This window comes from Nipponia nippon, unplaced genomic scaffold, assembly GCF_047370975.1.
Source record: "Nipponia nippon isolate SJK-2023a ecotype South Korea unplaced genomic scaffold, ASM4737097v1 scaffold_3, whole genome shotgun sequence".
NCBI lineage: Eukaryota > Metazoa > Chordata > Aves > Pelecaniformes > Threskiornithidae > Nipponia > Nipponia nippon.
The window spans coordinates 64722501-64740026 of NW_028262347.1; the positions used below are offsets into that span (position 1 = coordinate 64722501).

General features: G+C 45.1%; 2 protein-coding genes across 3 annotated transcripts in view; both read left to right on the forward strand.

Moving 5' to 3' along the window:
• TMEM178B (transmembrane protein 178B) overlaps window positions 1-10622 on the forward strand; it is a 256488-nt gene extending 245866 nt beyond the window's left edge. The window contains exons 4-8 of one of the 2 annotated variants that reach the window (XR_015706467.1): window positions 2465-2595; window positions 3429-4923; window positions 6122-7626; window positions 8229-8411; window positions 10502-10622. The gene's annotated coding sequence lies outside the window, so the exon portion shown is untranslated. Of the gene's footprint in view, window positions 1-2464; window positions 2596-3428; window positions 4924-6121; window positions 7627-8228; window positions 10170-10501 lie in introns of those variants that run through there. The other variant, XR_015706466.1, reaches the window with a different exon arrangement.
• A 631-nt stretch (window positions 10623-11253) lies between these two features.
• The window catches only part of AGK (acylglycerol kinase), a 36522-nt gene continuing 30249 nt past the window's right edge, over window positions 11254-17526 (forward strand). Inside the window, exon 1 of the mRNA XM_087765539.1 lies at window positions 11254-11449. Coding sequence (XP_087621665.1) covers window positions 11340-11449 — 110 coding nt within the window. The 5' untranslated portion in view covers window positions 11254-11339. The remainder of the gene's footprint in view (window positions 11450-17526) is intronic.

Genomic DNA, 17526 nt, shown 5'->3' on the forward strand with positions numbered 1-17526 from the left:
CAGATCTTTTAAATATGGATGGCTCAGAACTCCTCTGTGGTTTTGCTTCGCTCAGTGCAACATCAGGAGCTGCTACACGTCAAGAAGAAAGTGATGGCTTCCTGGTCCCATGCAGGACCATTCAGTATATCACCTGGAAGCATCTGACGTACCCAAGAGATGATGGATCACTGTCACGGAGTTCAGCTTCACCGTGTCTCCAGCAGCCCCCCGGGCTGGCCTGTGCAGGGACTGGTGCTTGCCATGGGAAGCCAGCAATGTTGTCTCTGCTGAGAGGTCTCCCTACTCACAAGGGGAGGGCTGCATGACCATTTCTGGCCCTGACTGTGCCATGTTGTGGTAACTGGGTCACGTAAAATGGCCAGACTCTAGAAATGAATGCTGTAATTGAAAAATGATTTTCTTGAGCTATTTAAACCTTTCTCAGAAAATAATGGGCAAAAATCTATGAGAACAATCTGCTCCAGAATTATCCATCACTCACTGTGAGATTCAAACTTAATTTGATTGTTATTATTGTATGTATTTTTATTGTTCTCTGTTTGCTTAATGAATGTTGCAGTTGTAGTAATAAGATTATTGGTAATATGAAACAGATTTGCAGAATGATGAGAAGATAATAAGATGATACCTTGAGGGTGATTTCTGTTTAAGACAGAGTAACTATGTCATGGAGTAAATAAACTTGGTGAGGGAAGATATCAATGGCTATTAACCTAAGATATAATTATTCCCAAATTACCGGGATACACATTTCATTACGGTGAAATACCTGGTGAGCGATGCTTGGTCCAGGCTCTCCCATCCACTTGTGAGGCTGTGGGACAGAGCCTTGCCCAGGGTGTGGGCAGGCGAGCAGCTGTGGTTCCCCACAGCCCAGGATGCGGTGGTGGAGGTAGGACTCAGCACCCACACCTGAGATGACCCAACGTATTTACAGGAGTCCAGTAAAACTGGCAGCGGGACTCCCGTAAATACGTTGGGTCATGAACTGTGCGGTTCTGACAAGTCCAAGTGAACAAATTGTGCCTGGCTTTCAAGAGCTCTGCCTTCCATCTTGTCCAGCTCCCATGACCCGTGTGTAACAGCAACAAAAGCCTGACAGCACAGCGGTGACAGGGATGCTTGGCTATCAAAGCTGTGGTCTTAAGACCACCTCTTCCTTTCTAAATCGATGCTTAGCGACATTTCAGGATCAGCATTAGTGCAAGGCATCTGCTGCTGCTGCTTGGATCTGCGACACTGCCTTGGGCAAAGCAGTAGTCCTGCCATGAACCCGCAGATCCTGCAGCTGCCCACCTCTCCTGGACAAAACAGACCCATTGCCCCCTTCCTCCCTCCTTCCTTGGACTTGGAGATGACCACGTAACTAATCGTGTGCTGGAGGTGATAATCTCAGGTGAATACACCGCTGGTTGTGTGCCACCGTTTTCTTAAAGTGATGGCAACTAGCATCTATACACACACAGCTCTCCAGCTTGCCCTCTGTCATCCAAATGAACCACCTAAATTGCCTGCATATTCAGTATACATGGTGAGTTTTACCAGCTTCCTCAGTGCCTCTAATGGTCTGTGGAGTATTTTCCTGGCTCTTTGCTTCGATTTTTCAGTCCCTGAAGGACCATGACACATCCATTTTGATCCTAACTAATGTGAGTTTCTACATAATTTTTAACAGTAATTCTGCTAATAATAACGTTACTTATTTTCTCCATGGTCTCACTCTCAGCTCTATCTCTGGCAATCACAGTCTGACTTTCATCCAAAGTGACAGAGATATTTGGTTAGTTGTTTTTCGAGGTCAGATCATTAAACACAAAATCTAATTCTGAGCTGCACCTACTGCATTTACACACAGGTAGCTGGGAGTGGGTCTGGGCCCCCAAAATGCCTGCCAGCTGTGCATTTAACTGCAGTCATTCCCAGGAGGAACTGGCTTGACCACCCCAGTGAGTGCGACATGGTCAATTTCAGCAAACGCTGTCTTCCGTGAATTAAAGCCAAAATCTCTTTATTTACTAGAACACACCGATAGCCTGTCTCATTGGCATCTGTGGGACAGAAGTCGTTGTTTCGCAGCTTTGAGCATAGCTTTGCAGCACCACTAATAGTGTCCTTGGAGAAATAAGTGCGTAACTTAACTAACTCTTGTGCTGTGAGCCATTGGAATAGAGTCCCCTGATCAACCCCTTCAGTTTCTCAGCCTCTGTAGTATCGACATTGCATGTCCATTAAACGCTACCATGCAGCAGTGCTCCAGGTGGTTGCTGCAAGCAGCTAGGTTAGGGGCAAATGTCTCTACGTTACTGACATTCCCAATGTATTTTTACGCATTTTTCTTGTCTATGTGGACAAACCCTCCTCTGTCATCTCACCCATGACCTACTCATTCGAATTTTTATGTTAATGTCATTTATTCACACATTATTTGCATTACCTAGAACTTTCTGTTTTGTTTGCTTAGCTTTGTCCTGGCAGTTTTGGCACCAGAAGATACTACCCTTTGTCCCTACAGAAAGGAATGTGGCGGTACCTGTTCTAACGTCCTCAGGCCAATGACCCTGTTAAGATCCCCTCTTTGCCTCTGATTTAAGGGTAAGTTTCCTAAAGACAAGAATTGCAGGGAGGAGGCAGTAGCATGAGGCTAAGGGAGGGAGACTCTTACAGGTTGCTCTGTATTCGGTTGAGATCTTTCCTTGGTCACTATTACAAATTATGCCTTTTCCAAAGTATTTCCCATTTATTTTCCAGTTTTGTTCACATACTGCTTTGTGCTTAATAAGCTTAACACTGTCCATTCTGTTTTCCATATTTACTTTCTGCTATGTGTGACTCTCCTGCGAGCAGCTTCTAAAAGTATTTCTGGCAACACATTTGCTCCTGTATAGCAGTTAAAAAATAAATGTCCTATTTAATTCCAGTCAGCCCATTTAATCTTTGGCTGCTGCATTGTGCATTTTTGCTATATAATTTTCATCTAAGCAAGTGGTGCTGTCCTGGTGGTGCATCCTGTATAATCCTTCTGTTGGTGTTCACATGTTTTTGTAAAGCGATGTAATTCCTAATGCTCCTTGCATCTTCCATCAAACAGTGGACATTATTCCAACTTATGTTACCTGCTACAGCGTGTATAAATCCATAAACTGTTTTACATGTTTGACGCCTCGAGTCTCCTCTTTTCTATGACTTGGGATTCTCCCTGTATCTGTAACGTCAGAGCCCTGTCCGTCCTCTCTGCAAGATTCACTCTGAACCAAGTGATTTCTGTCTCTTGGCAAAGCTTATCTTCTCTGTTAATTCTTAATTGTAAATCTCCCGTTAGCTGTTTAACTGCTTCATTCTTTCACTCATGGTATTTTCTTAATTTACTTTACTCCAGGTACCTTATGGCATTCAGTACTTAAATTACTTTTCCCATCTGTTCTTAGAAACGGAAAGCACGAAAACAAAGCAAGAAAACATGTCATATAAACAGAGTCAATAACGTTGGTGCATTTGGAGAGCACAGCTAACGAGCAGTGGCTATTAACTGTGGCTCAAACAACTTTCATGTAATGTAAAATACAAGGCTGTTCTAATTGAGCCTAGTCAAGTTCCAGAGTCTTACACTGCCCTCAACATCATCTTATCGTGGATCCTTAAAGCAGCATATTAAGTGAAAAGAATGTCCAAACAGCACGAAAAGCAAAGCCAGCCTTTGAACTGACATCAGATCATGATGTGATATAAATTCAAAGAAACTACACTGTATGCAGCGAAAGAAGCTACATGGAATTCAAAAGCAATGCCTGTGTCATAATTCGTGCATCAGTTAATAACACAAGAATAAACCCAATGATTTTTAAAACCATACCACTTAGTAACTTTCTGGAAGATAAATGCAATGTCAAACTGTACAAAAGCCAAACTTGCCACACAGCTTGTTGAAATACATTTGCCGAAAATGCTACAGAGTTTATACAGAAAACATGTTTGGAGGAACTCTCAAATGTCTTCCAAAACCTAAGGAAACAGTATACACAACAGGATCTGTAATTCCAGCAAGTTCTTCTCATGGGAAGAATAAAAAGATGACCCTTGAAACAGCTGAAAGCTGGGAGACAATGAAAAAGCAGAATATCAGATTTCATTCTAATTTAACTAAAAAATAAAATATCAAAGTACAGTTATGCCTTCACCAACACCTGAAAACATTAAGACCTTTCTTTCACAGACTGATGAAATGGCCACTAACAATTCATAAGCAAAGGTCATTGTCAGTATTAGATGTGGGATAAATCTTTTGGCAGGGATTGAACCAGACCAATTTATAGTAACTCAGCAGGATTATACTTTTCCTAAGTGGCCATATTTTGTGTTCCAGAATCCAAGTCAATTAATCTTCCACCTTCTACAGAGGCAAAGATATTTTGCTGGTGAAGAGGAATGGGAGTGGTTTGTCATTACAGTGATGGATTTTTTCAGCCCGCCTCTGCCTGCGACTGATTCTGTTGTTTCCCCAACTCCACCTAAGGACAAGGATAAAACAACTTGTCGTCACAGAGCAGTGCCATTGACTTTGAAAGAAGTGAAACTTTGAGCAAACACAGTAATGTGCTGGGTATGCGATCTAAGATGTCAGCCAGATGTGTTCAGTGGGCCATGGTGATGCACACAATTGAATCAAAACAAAATGAAACTGGAAGCATTTAATAGGACACCAACTGGGAATCTCTCTTTTCTCCAAACTGTGGCTGTTGCTCTTTGATTACAATTGCCCAAGGCCCCACTCCATCTGGTCCATAGATTAGGATGTCACTGCCTCAGTGAAAAATGAATCATTGCTACAGATGTATTAGTAGCTTTCAGGAGCTCTTCTGAATATAAGATCATCTGGCTGTAGGATACAACCAGGATGGTATATGGCAGCGGCTGGATTTTCAGGTAGGTGATATCTTAATGTAAACATGGGTAAGTAGTATGTAACATCACATTTCTGGACACACTGAAATCAAGAAACAGTATAAAAAGAATATTAATTTCCTACCCTCTCTCTCATCCAGCTGTACAACAGGGATAAATGGAGATAATATGAATTGACTTTTTTTTTTTTTTTAAATTAAAAAATGAGCATTAATCTCTGCCAGAAGCAAAATGCCTGAGTGGAGATTCTCACAGTTTAAATCACCAACTCAGGTTCTGTCTGCAGAAGTGAAAATACTTGCTTGCAGATGTCAGCCCAGGAGAGGTTAGGTGTTACCAGCATGCTGGACGATGCCTACCTCCCTTCCAAACAGATGTTGCTTAAGAGAGGCATGCACATCCCGTGAGCATGTCTGCACTGTGCATTTGGTCTCTCTCCTTCTCCCAGCCGCCCTGTATCATACTGCTTTCTATGCAGAGTCCCTTAATATGTAGCAGCACCATAGCAACAGCATCAGCTCAGAGATGAGTGACCTTGGCCCAGCTCAGCAGGACTTTCTTAAGGGTAGGAACCTGTACCAGTAACGAAACTGATGTCCTCAGTGTAGCTCTCGCTGAGCCCTTCGCTGAAAAGCAGAGTGTAGAGTGGGTAGTATTAGCACAGGAGCTGCTACAGGTTTTTCTGTGCAGGGGTTTGTGCTGCTGGGTGAATGGATAGATCTCAGTCCCAGAGGACTGTCCCTGTTCCTTCACTCGGAGCAGACCCAGAGGAGAGGAGCGACTTAATATCTCTGCTGGGAGCGACTTAATATCTCTGGCCAGCTCTAAGACCACAAGCTTAGAGAAATTTTTGTCTGACACCCTGCGACATTTAAAGCTTAGGGTCCATTGCTGACCCCCCCTAATGCCTCAGTGGCACCTGCATTTACTGAATCCAAATAGGTTGGGAGTGAGTGCAGAGCCTTCTGAAATGTGTCTCTGCTAAAGGAACAAGTTCCCGACAAGATGGACACAGAGCAATTTAATGGGTTTCTGCTACTGTTTCTGTTCAAAAGCTGTGAATATCTCTATTCATTCCCTTGGAAAATAGGTTAATAAACTCTGAGAATCGGGGAATATTTCTGTGTAATAGCTCGGTTGTGGGAAGAGGGGGCAGGGCATAAAGCTGGTGTTTTTTGCTGTAGAAATATGCTAGGCACAGTCCTGAATTTCTTTCTAGGGAGGGTGAAGCTCACGTCGTATTCTGCTTACACAAGAGCCAAGGAAGAGAGTGGAGGGGAAGGAAGAGATTATTCTCATGCAGAGTTTCTCTGAGTTACCCAACCAAAAACCCTGCCAGCGTGATTCAGATCTTTCTCCAAGCCAGTGGAGCAGGCACTGACTGCAGACATGACAACCCTGGGGACTCGCACCTCCAGACAGAGCTGGAAATGAGGGCAAGAGAATCCATCATGAACTTTCTGTGCTCTCACAGGCAGGAACTTTCTCTGATTAGCTTCAGTGGCCGCAGCACTCCCCTCTCTTACACAGGACGGTGGCCAAGGAATGGAGAGGGACCTGGGACATGGGGTGGAAGAACAGCTTCAGGCCCTGGACACAAAACCTGGAGAACAGAAGCAGAGAAACACTGACTGTGAAGCCCACCAGAGATTTCAGCTAGCACAGGAACCCCCCCGACAGAGAAAGAAAGAGCTCGCCCTTTCTGCAGCCCACCCTGTGCCCACAGCTTGTGGGGAGAGAAAAGCTGGAGGTGGATGTCCCTGCAAGGCTGGAGCTCCCATCCCACAGCCTGATCTGGAGAGACACTGTCTGTCCTGCTCCCATCCACCAAGGAAAAGGGCTCTTCCCCACCTTAAAACATGCTTGGTGTTACGAAATTAAAGGAAAGCAAATTATATCGTCCCTCGCTGGGCCAGAGGCATGGAGAGATTTAGAGTCTGGGTTTTTTCTCATCAGCTGCACAAAAGCTTGAAGGTTGTGTGAAGATGCTCTCCCCTGTCACTCAGGCCACAGTGATATTAAATCATGTGTAAAAAACGGGGCAGGGAGGGAGGTCAGACTACAACCAGAAACAATGCTGCCTCAGTCTGGCAGGAACACAGACTTTATATTGGTGTGGCAACCACACAGCTCCTACAGAGCAATAACTTTGGTCTCTTTGCAATACAAGTGGCTATTTGCATTTTACTTGTAAGGAAGCACCTGAAGACATATAATCACCATGATGGCAGGAGATGTGGCTGACAGCACTGCTATGTGATGCCCTCAGCCCATCCTTAGCTGACTCATGAATGCCAGAATAACCAGGAGGCAGAGGGGTATCAATTCTCCACCGCTGTAAGGGCGACAGAATGACTACATTGGACTGGGGATGTCCCTTTCTTTTATGCATACACAGGCACATATCCCTCGTGTTACCATCACGCAAAAACTCTCCTCTGCCCTTGTACAGCGCTGATACAGAACTTACTGGAGATGTAGGATGGGGTCAACCAGTTCAGCCTTATGAGTATTACCTATAGACCACATGGCCAGAATTAGCTTTGAGACCATGAAAGCCACTGGTACTAGGTGGTGGCTGTGAACAGGACTTCTGTTCCTGATTTGGAAGGTCCCACTCAAAAATGCATACCAAGTGATGAAACCAGTGACTTCGTTGAAATGATTACATATGTTCAATCCCATTCCCAGAGAAACGACCACAGGAGAAAAACAGCAACCCAGGTGAGTTAGCTGAGCTGAGGACTTGAGGATAGATTGTGCTGGACAGAAAAGGAGACTAAATCATTCTCCGTCCTTGCCAATTGTAGGGCATTGCCAAGGAGTAGAGAAAAATCTCCCTACTGTTTCACCCATATTCTCTGGCTAAAAAGAGCACTGAGATGGTCGAGCATGTGACTTTCCTAAAGTTACAAACAAATATGTTACTGAAGCATGGTCATGTATCTGAGGCTTCTGCTAACAGGCTTGGCACTGACGGTAGAGACAGGATGATAAAAAAATTGCGCTTCAAACATGGTCAGACATGAGTAACCGGGATGAGGCACTCACCTGTCTTCACACACAATTTGTGTGATAATTTTAGGTGACACATCCCCAGTCAAGTATTAGCGTTGCAGAGCAGCTTTTCAAATCACTCTTTTTTCACATAAACCATCTAGCAATCATAAGAAAACAAAACACATATTCCAGCCTCCTCTGAGGAGTTTTCTGAAAAAGGTAGTAGTCATTTTACTTGGCCTAAAAAATTACTAGTGTATATAATCTAGAGGATGTTCAAGATCAACCCTTTATCCTCTCATTTTCCGTTGCACATACTCTAATAGGTACTTCTGTTGATCTGACATGCAGAAAACTAGAAGAGCTAAAAGAGAAGTACCTGGTACATGCAGCGGCATGGCAGGTGTGATCTACCTTGAGGGTGATCAGATGGTCACAGCCAAAAACTAGGACGTACATGTTTGCCAGGAGGGACTTCGGAATGGACACTGCATCCTAAGTAAAACCAGGTAATGAGACAAGTGCACAATCTGTCGTTGTTGCCTGCAGTGTTTCTTTCTTCAAAGGGCAGTTCTCTTTGAAAAGCCCCATCTCAAAATCACCAGCCCAAATTCTCAGATAATGTCACACAATCTCAGAATGATGGAGGTGGGACAGGACCACTGGAGCTCATCCAGTCCAGCCACCCTGCTCAGAGCAGGGTCAAGTCCCTCTGCTAGGGATGTTGAAAGACAACTAGTAGTTGAGCTAAAATTTCTCGTTTATACTAACTGTGATATGTTTTCATGCATATGAACTCAGGAAAATTTCCATTCAGCCATCTTAGAGATATTCAGGTCTTTCATGCATTTAAGCATTTTTCTGACTGCTCCGAACATGTGCTGGCATACTAAAGAGGATTTATTTTAAAAATTCAAGCTTGTTTTGGAAGCATCGTTAACAAACACAACTGTACTCAGTAGACTTGGTTGCGAAATAGGAAGTTACAGACGCTTGTAAATTATTTGTGGCACCTCATGAGAATTACGAATTTGAAAAGTATTTATCAGCATGCAATCTTTTCATAAGCTAAGGAAAGCAAGATGAGAGTACTAGTATCTGTTGCTATCATTGCTGTTAGCAGTTGGCCACACCACCTGAATCTTCACAAAAAGTAGGACAACACCAAAAAAAAAAGTAGGACATTTAATCACTCCACACCACCTGGAACATTCAGCAGCGCATCAAGTGCATGTCCTCAGCATACTGAGATGCACTGGACAGATGAACCTAGAATATTTAAGTGGAAGGTGACGGCTACTGGATGAGGGTTTGCCTGAAATATTCATCAGGAGCTGATCATGTAATGTTTTTCTTAGAAAAACAAATCCCAAATCTTCTACTCTACAAAATGAAGGAAAAAGAAAACCCAAAACATAGCAGGGAAACTAATCCATAGGGTTCAATCTGCTTTCCTTTTCACTAACAGCAGACTGGACCATCTTCTGCATCAACTTGATTTTTGCAGAACAGACTTTTGCATATCCAGAGTCCCAAATTTGGCCTCAAGCAGCCCCCTTATGTTACTACTCATATCTCAGCTGGACATCATTAAGCAGAAGGATTTGGGGAAGCTTTTTACAGAAAAGCCATTTTATTGACTTTGACATTTTTGTAAATGTTCAGATTTTGCTGAACATGGCATGTTTGCAAGAGGGAAAAAACATTCTGAGAAAAAATTTCTGTCCAGCTTTATGTTCATTATCCTGACCTGCTGGTACCTGCCAAACTGTGTCCTTGTCATCCTGGGTCCACAAGCCTGGGTCTCTGTTGATGTCCTGCAGAAACAGGAATTTTCCAATTAGCAAAACTACGAACCACCTGTGCGTTGGGAAAGGAATTTGGGAGGGAGCTAAAAGGTATGAAAGTATTTTGTTTAAGTAACAAACTGTGGAAAACTAATGGCTCTAACCTTGAAGAAGAGCTAACAAGCCAATAAAAGGGAATATCTTGGCACCAAAGACTGGATGGTGGCCAGAGAAGCATGCAGTCCGATAAAACTGCAGAGACTGGGTGAAAGGTAAACGCGGTGAGGGGAGATCACAACCACCGGCTTAATTCAGGACCGAAAAGACTTGTGCCCACACACACCTGAAAGGAGCATGTGTGCTAATTTACATAGCAAGCAAGGCTAATTGAAATACAGTAAACCAATAGTGTATGAAATGTTAATCACTAACCAGCAAGTGTAAATTTGGGCAGGTTTATACTAATCACGTAACCTGAGAAATGTGCTGTAGTTTTGTATGAAGGTGTGCTTGATTTGTGGAATTACTACCGAGCGCTCTGTGCAGAATAAGGCCATGTTGGCTCTCTAAACTAGACTTTTAGTCTTTCATTTGGAGGGTTTTCTCAATTACGTGCAACACTGTCAAGAGGAGGACAGTGGTCTACAAAAGCAGCATTGCTTCCTCACACCACTCATTTAGGCAACGGTTCATTTTGAATGGCCTGCCATCTGTCTTCCTTTCTCGTAGGCCAGGGTCTCTTTGAATATTAGCCATGCATGCCTCCACTTGGCACTTTTGTGAGATCTCTGAGGCTGTTCACCATCTTTCAGGCGTCATGAGAAGCCACGGCCTGAGTTAATGCCAGAAGGGGCTGCCACCACCACGAGATTGTCCCAAAGCTTTTCCCCTCACGAGGTCAGGTCCTGCCGCTCGGCCGTGACTGCGCCTCGCCCCGGCAGGACGCCGCGGCTGCTGACGGCTGCATGGCCTCCTTGCGAGGACGGCCTGTTTTCCACGCACAGATGGAGGCATCTCTCTTGGTGCACGCGGTCATCCCGTTGGTGGGGCTTCAGCAGCAAACCCCAGGTACTTCCTAGCCAACTTGTCTTCTAGATGAACCTTCAGGAATATTTTCTGGTTGTTTTTTTGGGGGAGCACCTTGGATATTTCTATCAGTGTGAAAAACCACCTGTTCACTTTTGTCCTGTGCTACGCCGAAGGCCTCCCGCTCCCCTTGCTCCTGGGGCTTGCTGCCAAGAGCCCATGGCTGCGGGTCACCTCGCGGGCTGGAGGACGACCACGCTGCGAGGGCCGGGACACGGCTGGGTGTAAAAACACTTTTCCTTGGGATTTTTTTTTTTTTTTCTTATTTTTTAAATTGAGGTAGGGTGCCTGGGCCGCATCTGGGGGCACACAAGGCCCAACGCGGGGGCACAGTGAGATGGATGGGGGGTGAGATCTCCTCAGCCCCAGGCTCGATGCGCGGGGGAAGATTGACAAGAAGCAGCACGGCGGGGGCCGGCAGAGGCCCGGGCCGGGAGGGCGTCGCTGCGCGGAACGCCGGTGCCGGGGGAGCCGTTTCCAGCCGAGCCGGGCTGGGAGCGGGAGCGGCGGCGCGTCGGTTCCCGGCGGCCCATCCGGAGGGGCGGCCGGTTTGCCCGGGGCGGGATGGCCAGGGCGGTGAAAGTGCTGACGACCCTGAGGAATCACTGGAAGAAAACCACGTTCGGGGTCTGCCTGCTGAGCTGGGGCGGGAACTGGCTCTATGGCAAGCACTGGTAACTGCCGGCTGGGGGCGGGCCGGGCCGGGCCGGGCCGAGGGGGCGGGAGCGGGAGAGCGGGGCCGCCGCCCCGGCCGTCTGCCCCTGTGCCTGCACAAGCCACCGGCCCCGCACGGTCAGGGCATCGCTGCCGTGCTCGGCGCGGATGCCCGGGCTGCCGGCCTTCTGCCTAAGGCAGTCTCCCCTCGCGGCTGTTAAAATGGGGGTCTCCCCTCGGAGGGGCTCCGGCGCCTTGGGGGGTTGGCCCGCCCTCCTTTCCTCCCTCCCCCTCCACCAGCCGTGCCCTTAGGAAGGCTCCGTGCCTTTTTCTGATTTCCCACCTTGGCCTGGTTGTGAGCTGGGGGCTGGTTCAGGCGGTGGTGTTAACCAGAGGTGGTGTCAGGGTGGCTCGAGCCATTCTGGGGCCGGTTGGAGAGGAGAAAGATTTCTCTCTTCTAACTTAAAAAAAAAATGCCGTCGGCCAAGTGCGTGTCACCAGTTTGCTTGCTTTTAACTGGTACTGTAAGGCTGAATGAAAACGGAGGCCCTACATCTGCAAATAGTGCCACTGGTACTGGGCTGATGGGAAGCCACCTTCGTGTGCAGAAGGCAGCCGTCACAGCGTGATGGTCGTGTGCCCGTGGGTTTTCCCACCTCCTTTTTCTATTTTAGTGGTGCCACGCACCTCATGGAAGATGCCAGCTTTTTTTTTCATGAGTGCTTGTGTCTGTCTTGAGGTGCAGCACCGCAGGGCCCACGCGCTGTGCCTCCCCGGTGCCTGTGCTTTGGTGCTGGCACCTGCCTAGCTGGAAGGAAACCATCAACTGCTGCAGCAGTAGTACTGCTAACTTAAGTCATACCTAGGCAGGGTGTCATTTCCACTATTCATCTGTGGAGCAAATGTTCCTTATAGTAAGCATAATCCTCCTTTGCAGTTTTTACATAGCTAGGCTTATATTTTAATCCCTGCCCTTTAAGATTATGGTTAATACCCTTGATTAAAATGTACGTATAGCCAAATTATTTTAAAAAATTGTTACCTTTGGTGCTGCTGTTTATTCTGTCACTGTCTTAATGTCTTTTTAATAGTTAAGTCATGATTTTAGCAGTGTTCTTTTCTGCTTACATTAAAATGCTGCCAAAGCCTCGGCGGAAAACTTAGTAAAATAAATCTATTTCTGTTGTTTGTTATGCTTTCCTTCTTTATTTCCTTTTGCCTAGGGACTTTTGCATTAAATCAGTCTTTGTTTTGAATGGTGCATCTGCTTTAGTTGCTTATTTCTTACCTGAAGCACTAAGCCTCCGTTGACTGGAGGGCAAGCAGCAAAACAACCTCTCCCTCCACACTTTTTTCCTTGTAATTGCTAATTGTAGGGCAAGCTATGGTAAGATGGAGAATAACTGTGTGAAAGTGGTGGTAAGAAGGTCATGGGTTTATCTGTATGCCTACATAGACCAACAGACAGAGGAGAAGTGCATAATATGTAGAAGAAAGGCTGAGAGAGTTGGGGCTGTTCAGCCTGGAGAAGAGAAGGCTGCGGGAAGACCTTATTGCAGCCTTTCAATACTTAAAGGGGGCTTATAAGAAAGATGGGGATAAACTTTTTAGTAGGGCCTGTTGCGATAGGACAAGGGGTAATGCTTTCAAACTAAAAGGGGGTAGATTCAGACGAGATATCAGGAAGAAATTTTTTATGATCAGGGTGGTGAAACACTGGAACAGGTTGCCCAGAGAAGTGGTAGATGCCCCATCCCTGGAAACATTCAAGGTCAGGTTGCACGAGGCTGTGAGCAACCTGATCATGTTGAAGATGTCCCTGCTCATTGCAGGGCAGGCTGGACTAGATGACCTTTAAAGGTCCCTTCCAACCCAAGCTATTCTATGGTTCTATACTGCCGTGTTGTAAGCAGAAGAATTTGCGCTAAACAGGTTGGGGGTTTTTTTGATGCCTTCATGTAATGTCAGTGGATCCTTGAGCTTACATTCCGCTTTTCCCTCTGATGACTTGAACTTTGAATTCAGATAAAATAGTGAAATGTAAATGAGTAATTATTTGAAGTTCTACTATTCTAGATACCTCTTAACCAAAAGAATAAACTTAATGTACAAAACGAGGAGGAAGAAATTGCTCAGTGGCATTCATATGAGGGGCTGGCTGGCAGGGCAGCGCAGACTCTGACCTTCCTAGGTACCCTGCTTGCATAAGTGGCCTCTCTACCGGTCTTTTGTTGCCACGATACTAATGACAGCAAAGTGCATGTTAGGCCTGGGTACTATGGAGTGCTACTGAAATAGAGCATTAAGAAAAAGACTAAATCTGCTCCTTGTGCATATGGAGAGTGGGCACTTGAGGCGGCCTAGGAGTGGTGTGGGACACAACCAGTCTCCCCTTTAGGTCTGTGGTTTCTGGGAATTCACGTGCCTATGTACTGTTGGTTTCAGCTGTACGCATTACTTGTGCAGTACCTGTGAAAACACGTGATCATGGAGAACGTGAAGCGTACCGTAGGTGATATGGTAGTGAATAAGGAGGAAAATATGAAAGGCAAACTAACAAAAAGGGAACTTTCAAGTGTCTAATTTTCAGTGCTCAGAGGTTATTTGTACCGAGGCACGGTAACTCAGGTGATGTAGTGGGGAAAAAAACATTTACCCATCCCATTCTTCAATCTCCCCTTTTATCCGTAAGGGAAAATACAGCATTTCCTTAGCAGACATCAGAAATGCAAGGTAGGAAATCCTGTGATGACAAACAGCTCTGTGTGACTTTGACGTAGACTGAAGCACAGCTGTAAAGTACTGTTTTCAGAGATTTAAATACTGTTCGGAAAAAGTGTCAACCATGTAGCTTTTGATGGGTTTTTTTGGTACATTCTCTCTCCCTGGCTTCGTTGTTTATGTACCAGTTACGCTGGGGAGCATGAGAGATGCCTTTTACCCCATGAACAAACTGCTGCAGGCAACACTTGAAGAGGTTAATGAGGGCTATGTTGGCTGTGAGACTTGCTGTTATCGACATCAGGGGCTAAATTACTATGCATGAGGCATACTTGACTAGACTTACATTTGCCTTTTTAAAACAGATTAAAGGTTTAGTGAAGTCTTGTGCTTCGGTTTCTGGCATCACTGGTGTTTCTGACGAAGGGGCTTGCTTTAGCACAGCATCAGTTCAGATTAGCCTCCGACTTCTTGGAATTAGCTGTCTGAGATGTTGCTCATTTATTTGCAGCTGAAGAAAGTTTTTTTTTTTCCCCGCCCTGCATCCCTTTTCTTGGCTTTTCCGTCCTCATGGTTTTTCTAAGATATTTGTCTTGCAAGGAGAAGATAATTTGCTTTTCTGACTTCTCAAGGTTCATTCTTCTTTTGGATGCAGAGGCTATGATGCCTGCATTAAGTGGAGCCATTGTAAATAAAAATCTGTCCTGCTAATAAATGGCAACTCTTCTGTAGTCAGTTTCTACGTGCCTGTAGGGACAAAAGAGCTCTGGAGTACTGCGTTAAGACTTTGGAGGACACTTTGTGGACAAATATGGACAGGAAGAATGTTACCTTTTCCAGAGTTTTCCCCTGTGCCTATTCCCTGCCTGAAAATAGACCTAGGTGTCCCCTCCTGCACCCTGCAGACTGTGCTGTGGGGTCTGATGTGGACACCCTTGTGCTCCATAGGCTGCAGAGGAAAGAAGGGCACTGGAGTGTAGCAGTTCATCGCCGAGTTAGTCTAAAGGTTGTGGATGACGATAACTGTAAAGGTCGAGGAGCTTCTTAGCCCAGTCTTGTATGATACTTTCTTCATGCAGCGTTTAGTTTCTGGATCAGTGTGTTAGCCTTTCATCTTTGGAGGTGTTTGTTCAAATACTGACTGATTTAACACTAAGGGGTTTTTGGATGAACGGGAAGAGTAAAGAGGAAACCTTGTGCTGATTCCCCATGCCCCATTTGTGACTCAGCCCTTCTAAGTATGAAATAGAACAGAAGGTGCCTCTTCAAAAGAGACATAGGTCAGGAGGTGGCAAAGGTTTTTCATGTGTAAAATGATAGGCATTAGGTCTGGTTGAACTACTGTTAGCTAAAACCCTATCGCTATTCTTACAAAACTTTAGTGAGCCTTAAAATCCCTTTGTTTCTCATAAAAGAATACGTTTTCCAAATCCATTGTCTTGCATTTGCAATGGCAAATACTCTTGTAGTATTGGAGAAATAAGAAGAGCACTCAGTGTTTTCACATGTGAGGTCGTCTCCCTTTAATTTCTCTGGATGGTGTGAATTTATGTATTAGCATAATTTTAATCTATAGCATATCATACTACAGGTATGAGGGACACTGAATGTAATGTACTAGATCAAAGCTTAGAGGGTATGCAGATTGTCAGATACGTGCTCATACACAGTAGCGTACTTCTGCTTAACATACACACATGAGATTTATTACAGATAAAGTAAAGATACCATATTGATGTCTTGCATATGATTGTTTTAAAATTTCCGCCAAGTTTGGAAGCCCCTCTCACCTTTATGTCCTGGGTCACCTCTCCTGAATTGAGCTGCCTTTGTTCTTTCTATGTCCAGGTGGTGCAGTGAGTCACCAGCTCTGTCAAATCAGCAGAAATTTAATCTCTGGCATAATGGACATCAGCTTAACTGATTGTCAGATTTGGCCAGACTGTTACAGTGGTGTCAGTGGGTAAGTTATCATCACTTTATCAGGCTGGGGACCCTCTATGTTGTACCAAGGCAGTGGACTCCTCAGATACTCAGTTTTACTCTGTATATGTTGAAGTATTGACTTTCTGTGTAGAAAATGCTGGCAAAGCATCTGGGCCTTTGACTGCTTGCCAGTAATCTGAGTGTTATTGTTATCTATGATTTGAATGTTAGTCTCTGTGTGTTTGCCAACTGGTAACTCACTTTGTCACCTTTCTGCGTATACTTCCTGAGTGGCTGACTTTATTTCATCAGAACGTTGTCAAAAAAACTGAGTGTAAATTCTGAGTCTTGAGTGAAGCTGATGCAAACTAAGATTTGTCTTTTGTGCCCTTCCAAAGCCAAGCTGGAAGTAAAAGCTAATATCCAGCAAAGAGAATGCTGTGCTCTTGCTGTATTGGAAGCAGCCAAAAAGCTCTCTGTTAAGATAAAATCTCTTTTAGGAGTTCTGTTATAGCTCTCGAGGACTGCTCTGATGTGCACAGCTTTGGTCAAGTTTTTCCTCACAATACTCTGTGTTTTGATGCAGTCACTGAACTGGAGAGTTTTTAGGCTGCTTCTTGCTTGAATGTACTTAATAGTCTTAGATTTAATGCTGGTAATCCTTTTTGAAATGGGATCTCACACCTGAGCTTCTTTATACATTCGTAGTATGGTCACTTTTAAGGGAGTTGCTTTGGTTGGCTCTAAGATGAAGGCTTATCCTTGCTGCAGCTGTGGGCCTCAAAGAGCTTCTTTGCTTTGGGTTTGCTGTCTTCTCCTTGTTGAGTTCATTGCTGCCCTGGCTGACCTTTCATCACGGGAACTGACCTTTCATTGTGGGAACCATCCTTTCAGCCCTGGCCTCTGCTGGCACTTGGGCAGAGGATGCAGTCTCAGCTGGAGGAGCACACATACTAAATTGTGTGGCTCTGTGTGCTTATATGTAAGAGTGTAAATTCCCTATTCTAGCTGAAAACGCTTAGGAGAGGAGCGGTGGCCACCAGTCCTGTGCCAGGGATGTTTTTTTGACGTAAGCCTGCTCTGTTCTCCAAAGAGTCTCCACTGCAGTGGCTGCTGACCTTGCAGGATTGACTGATATCTTTGTCAAACCAGTCAAAGAAGTTCTGTCTGTGGGTTCAGCTTAGGACATCCTCTTTCTTCCATACCCCCCCGCCACTGCTCGTTCCTCTCTGCCTCCCAGTTTTTTACTGCTTAAGCAAGTTGGCCCAGTGGTAAGCTGTGTGATGCTTAATTCTCACAGCGGGAAGGCAGCCCTGGGTTGGCCAGCAGATGGAATACTGCACATCTGTTTTGCTTTAAGGCCGGAGCTGTGTCTGTAAGCCCTTAGGGGAAACGGGAAGTAAAAATTGATTTTTAGTTTGCTGTGGATATGGTGCGAGTCAGAAGAAAT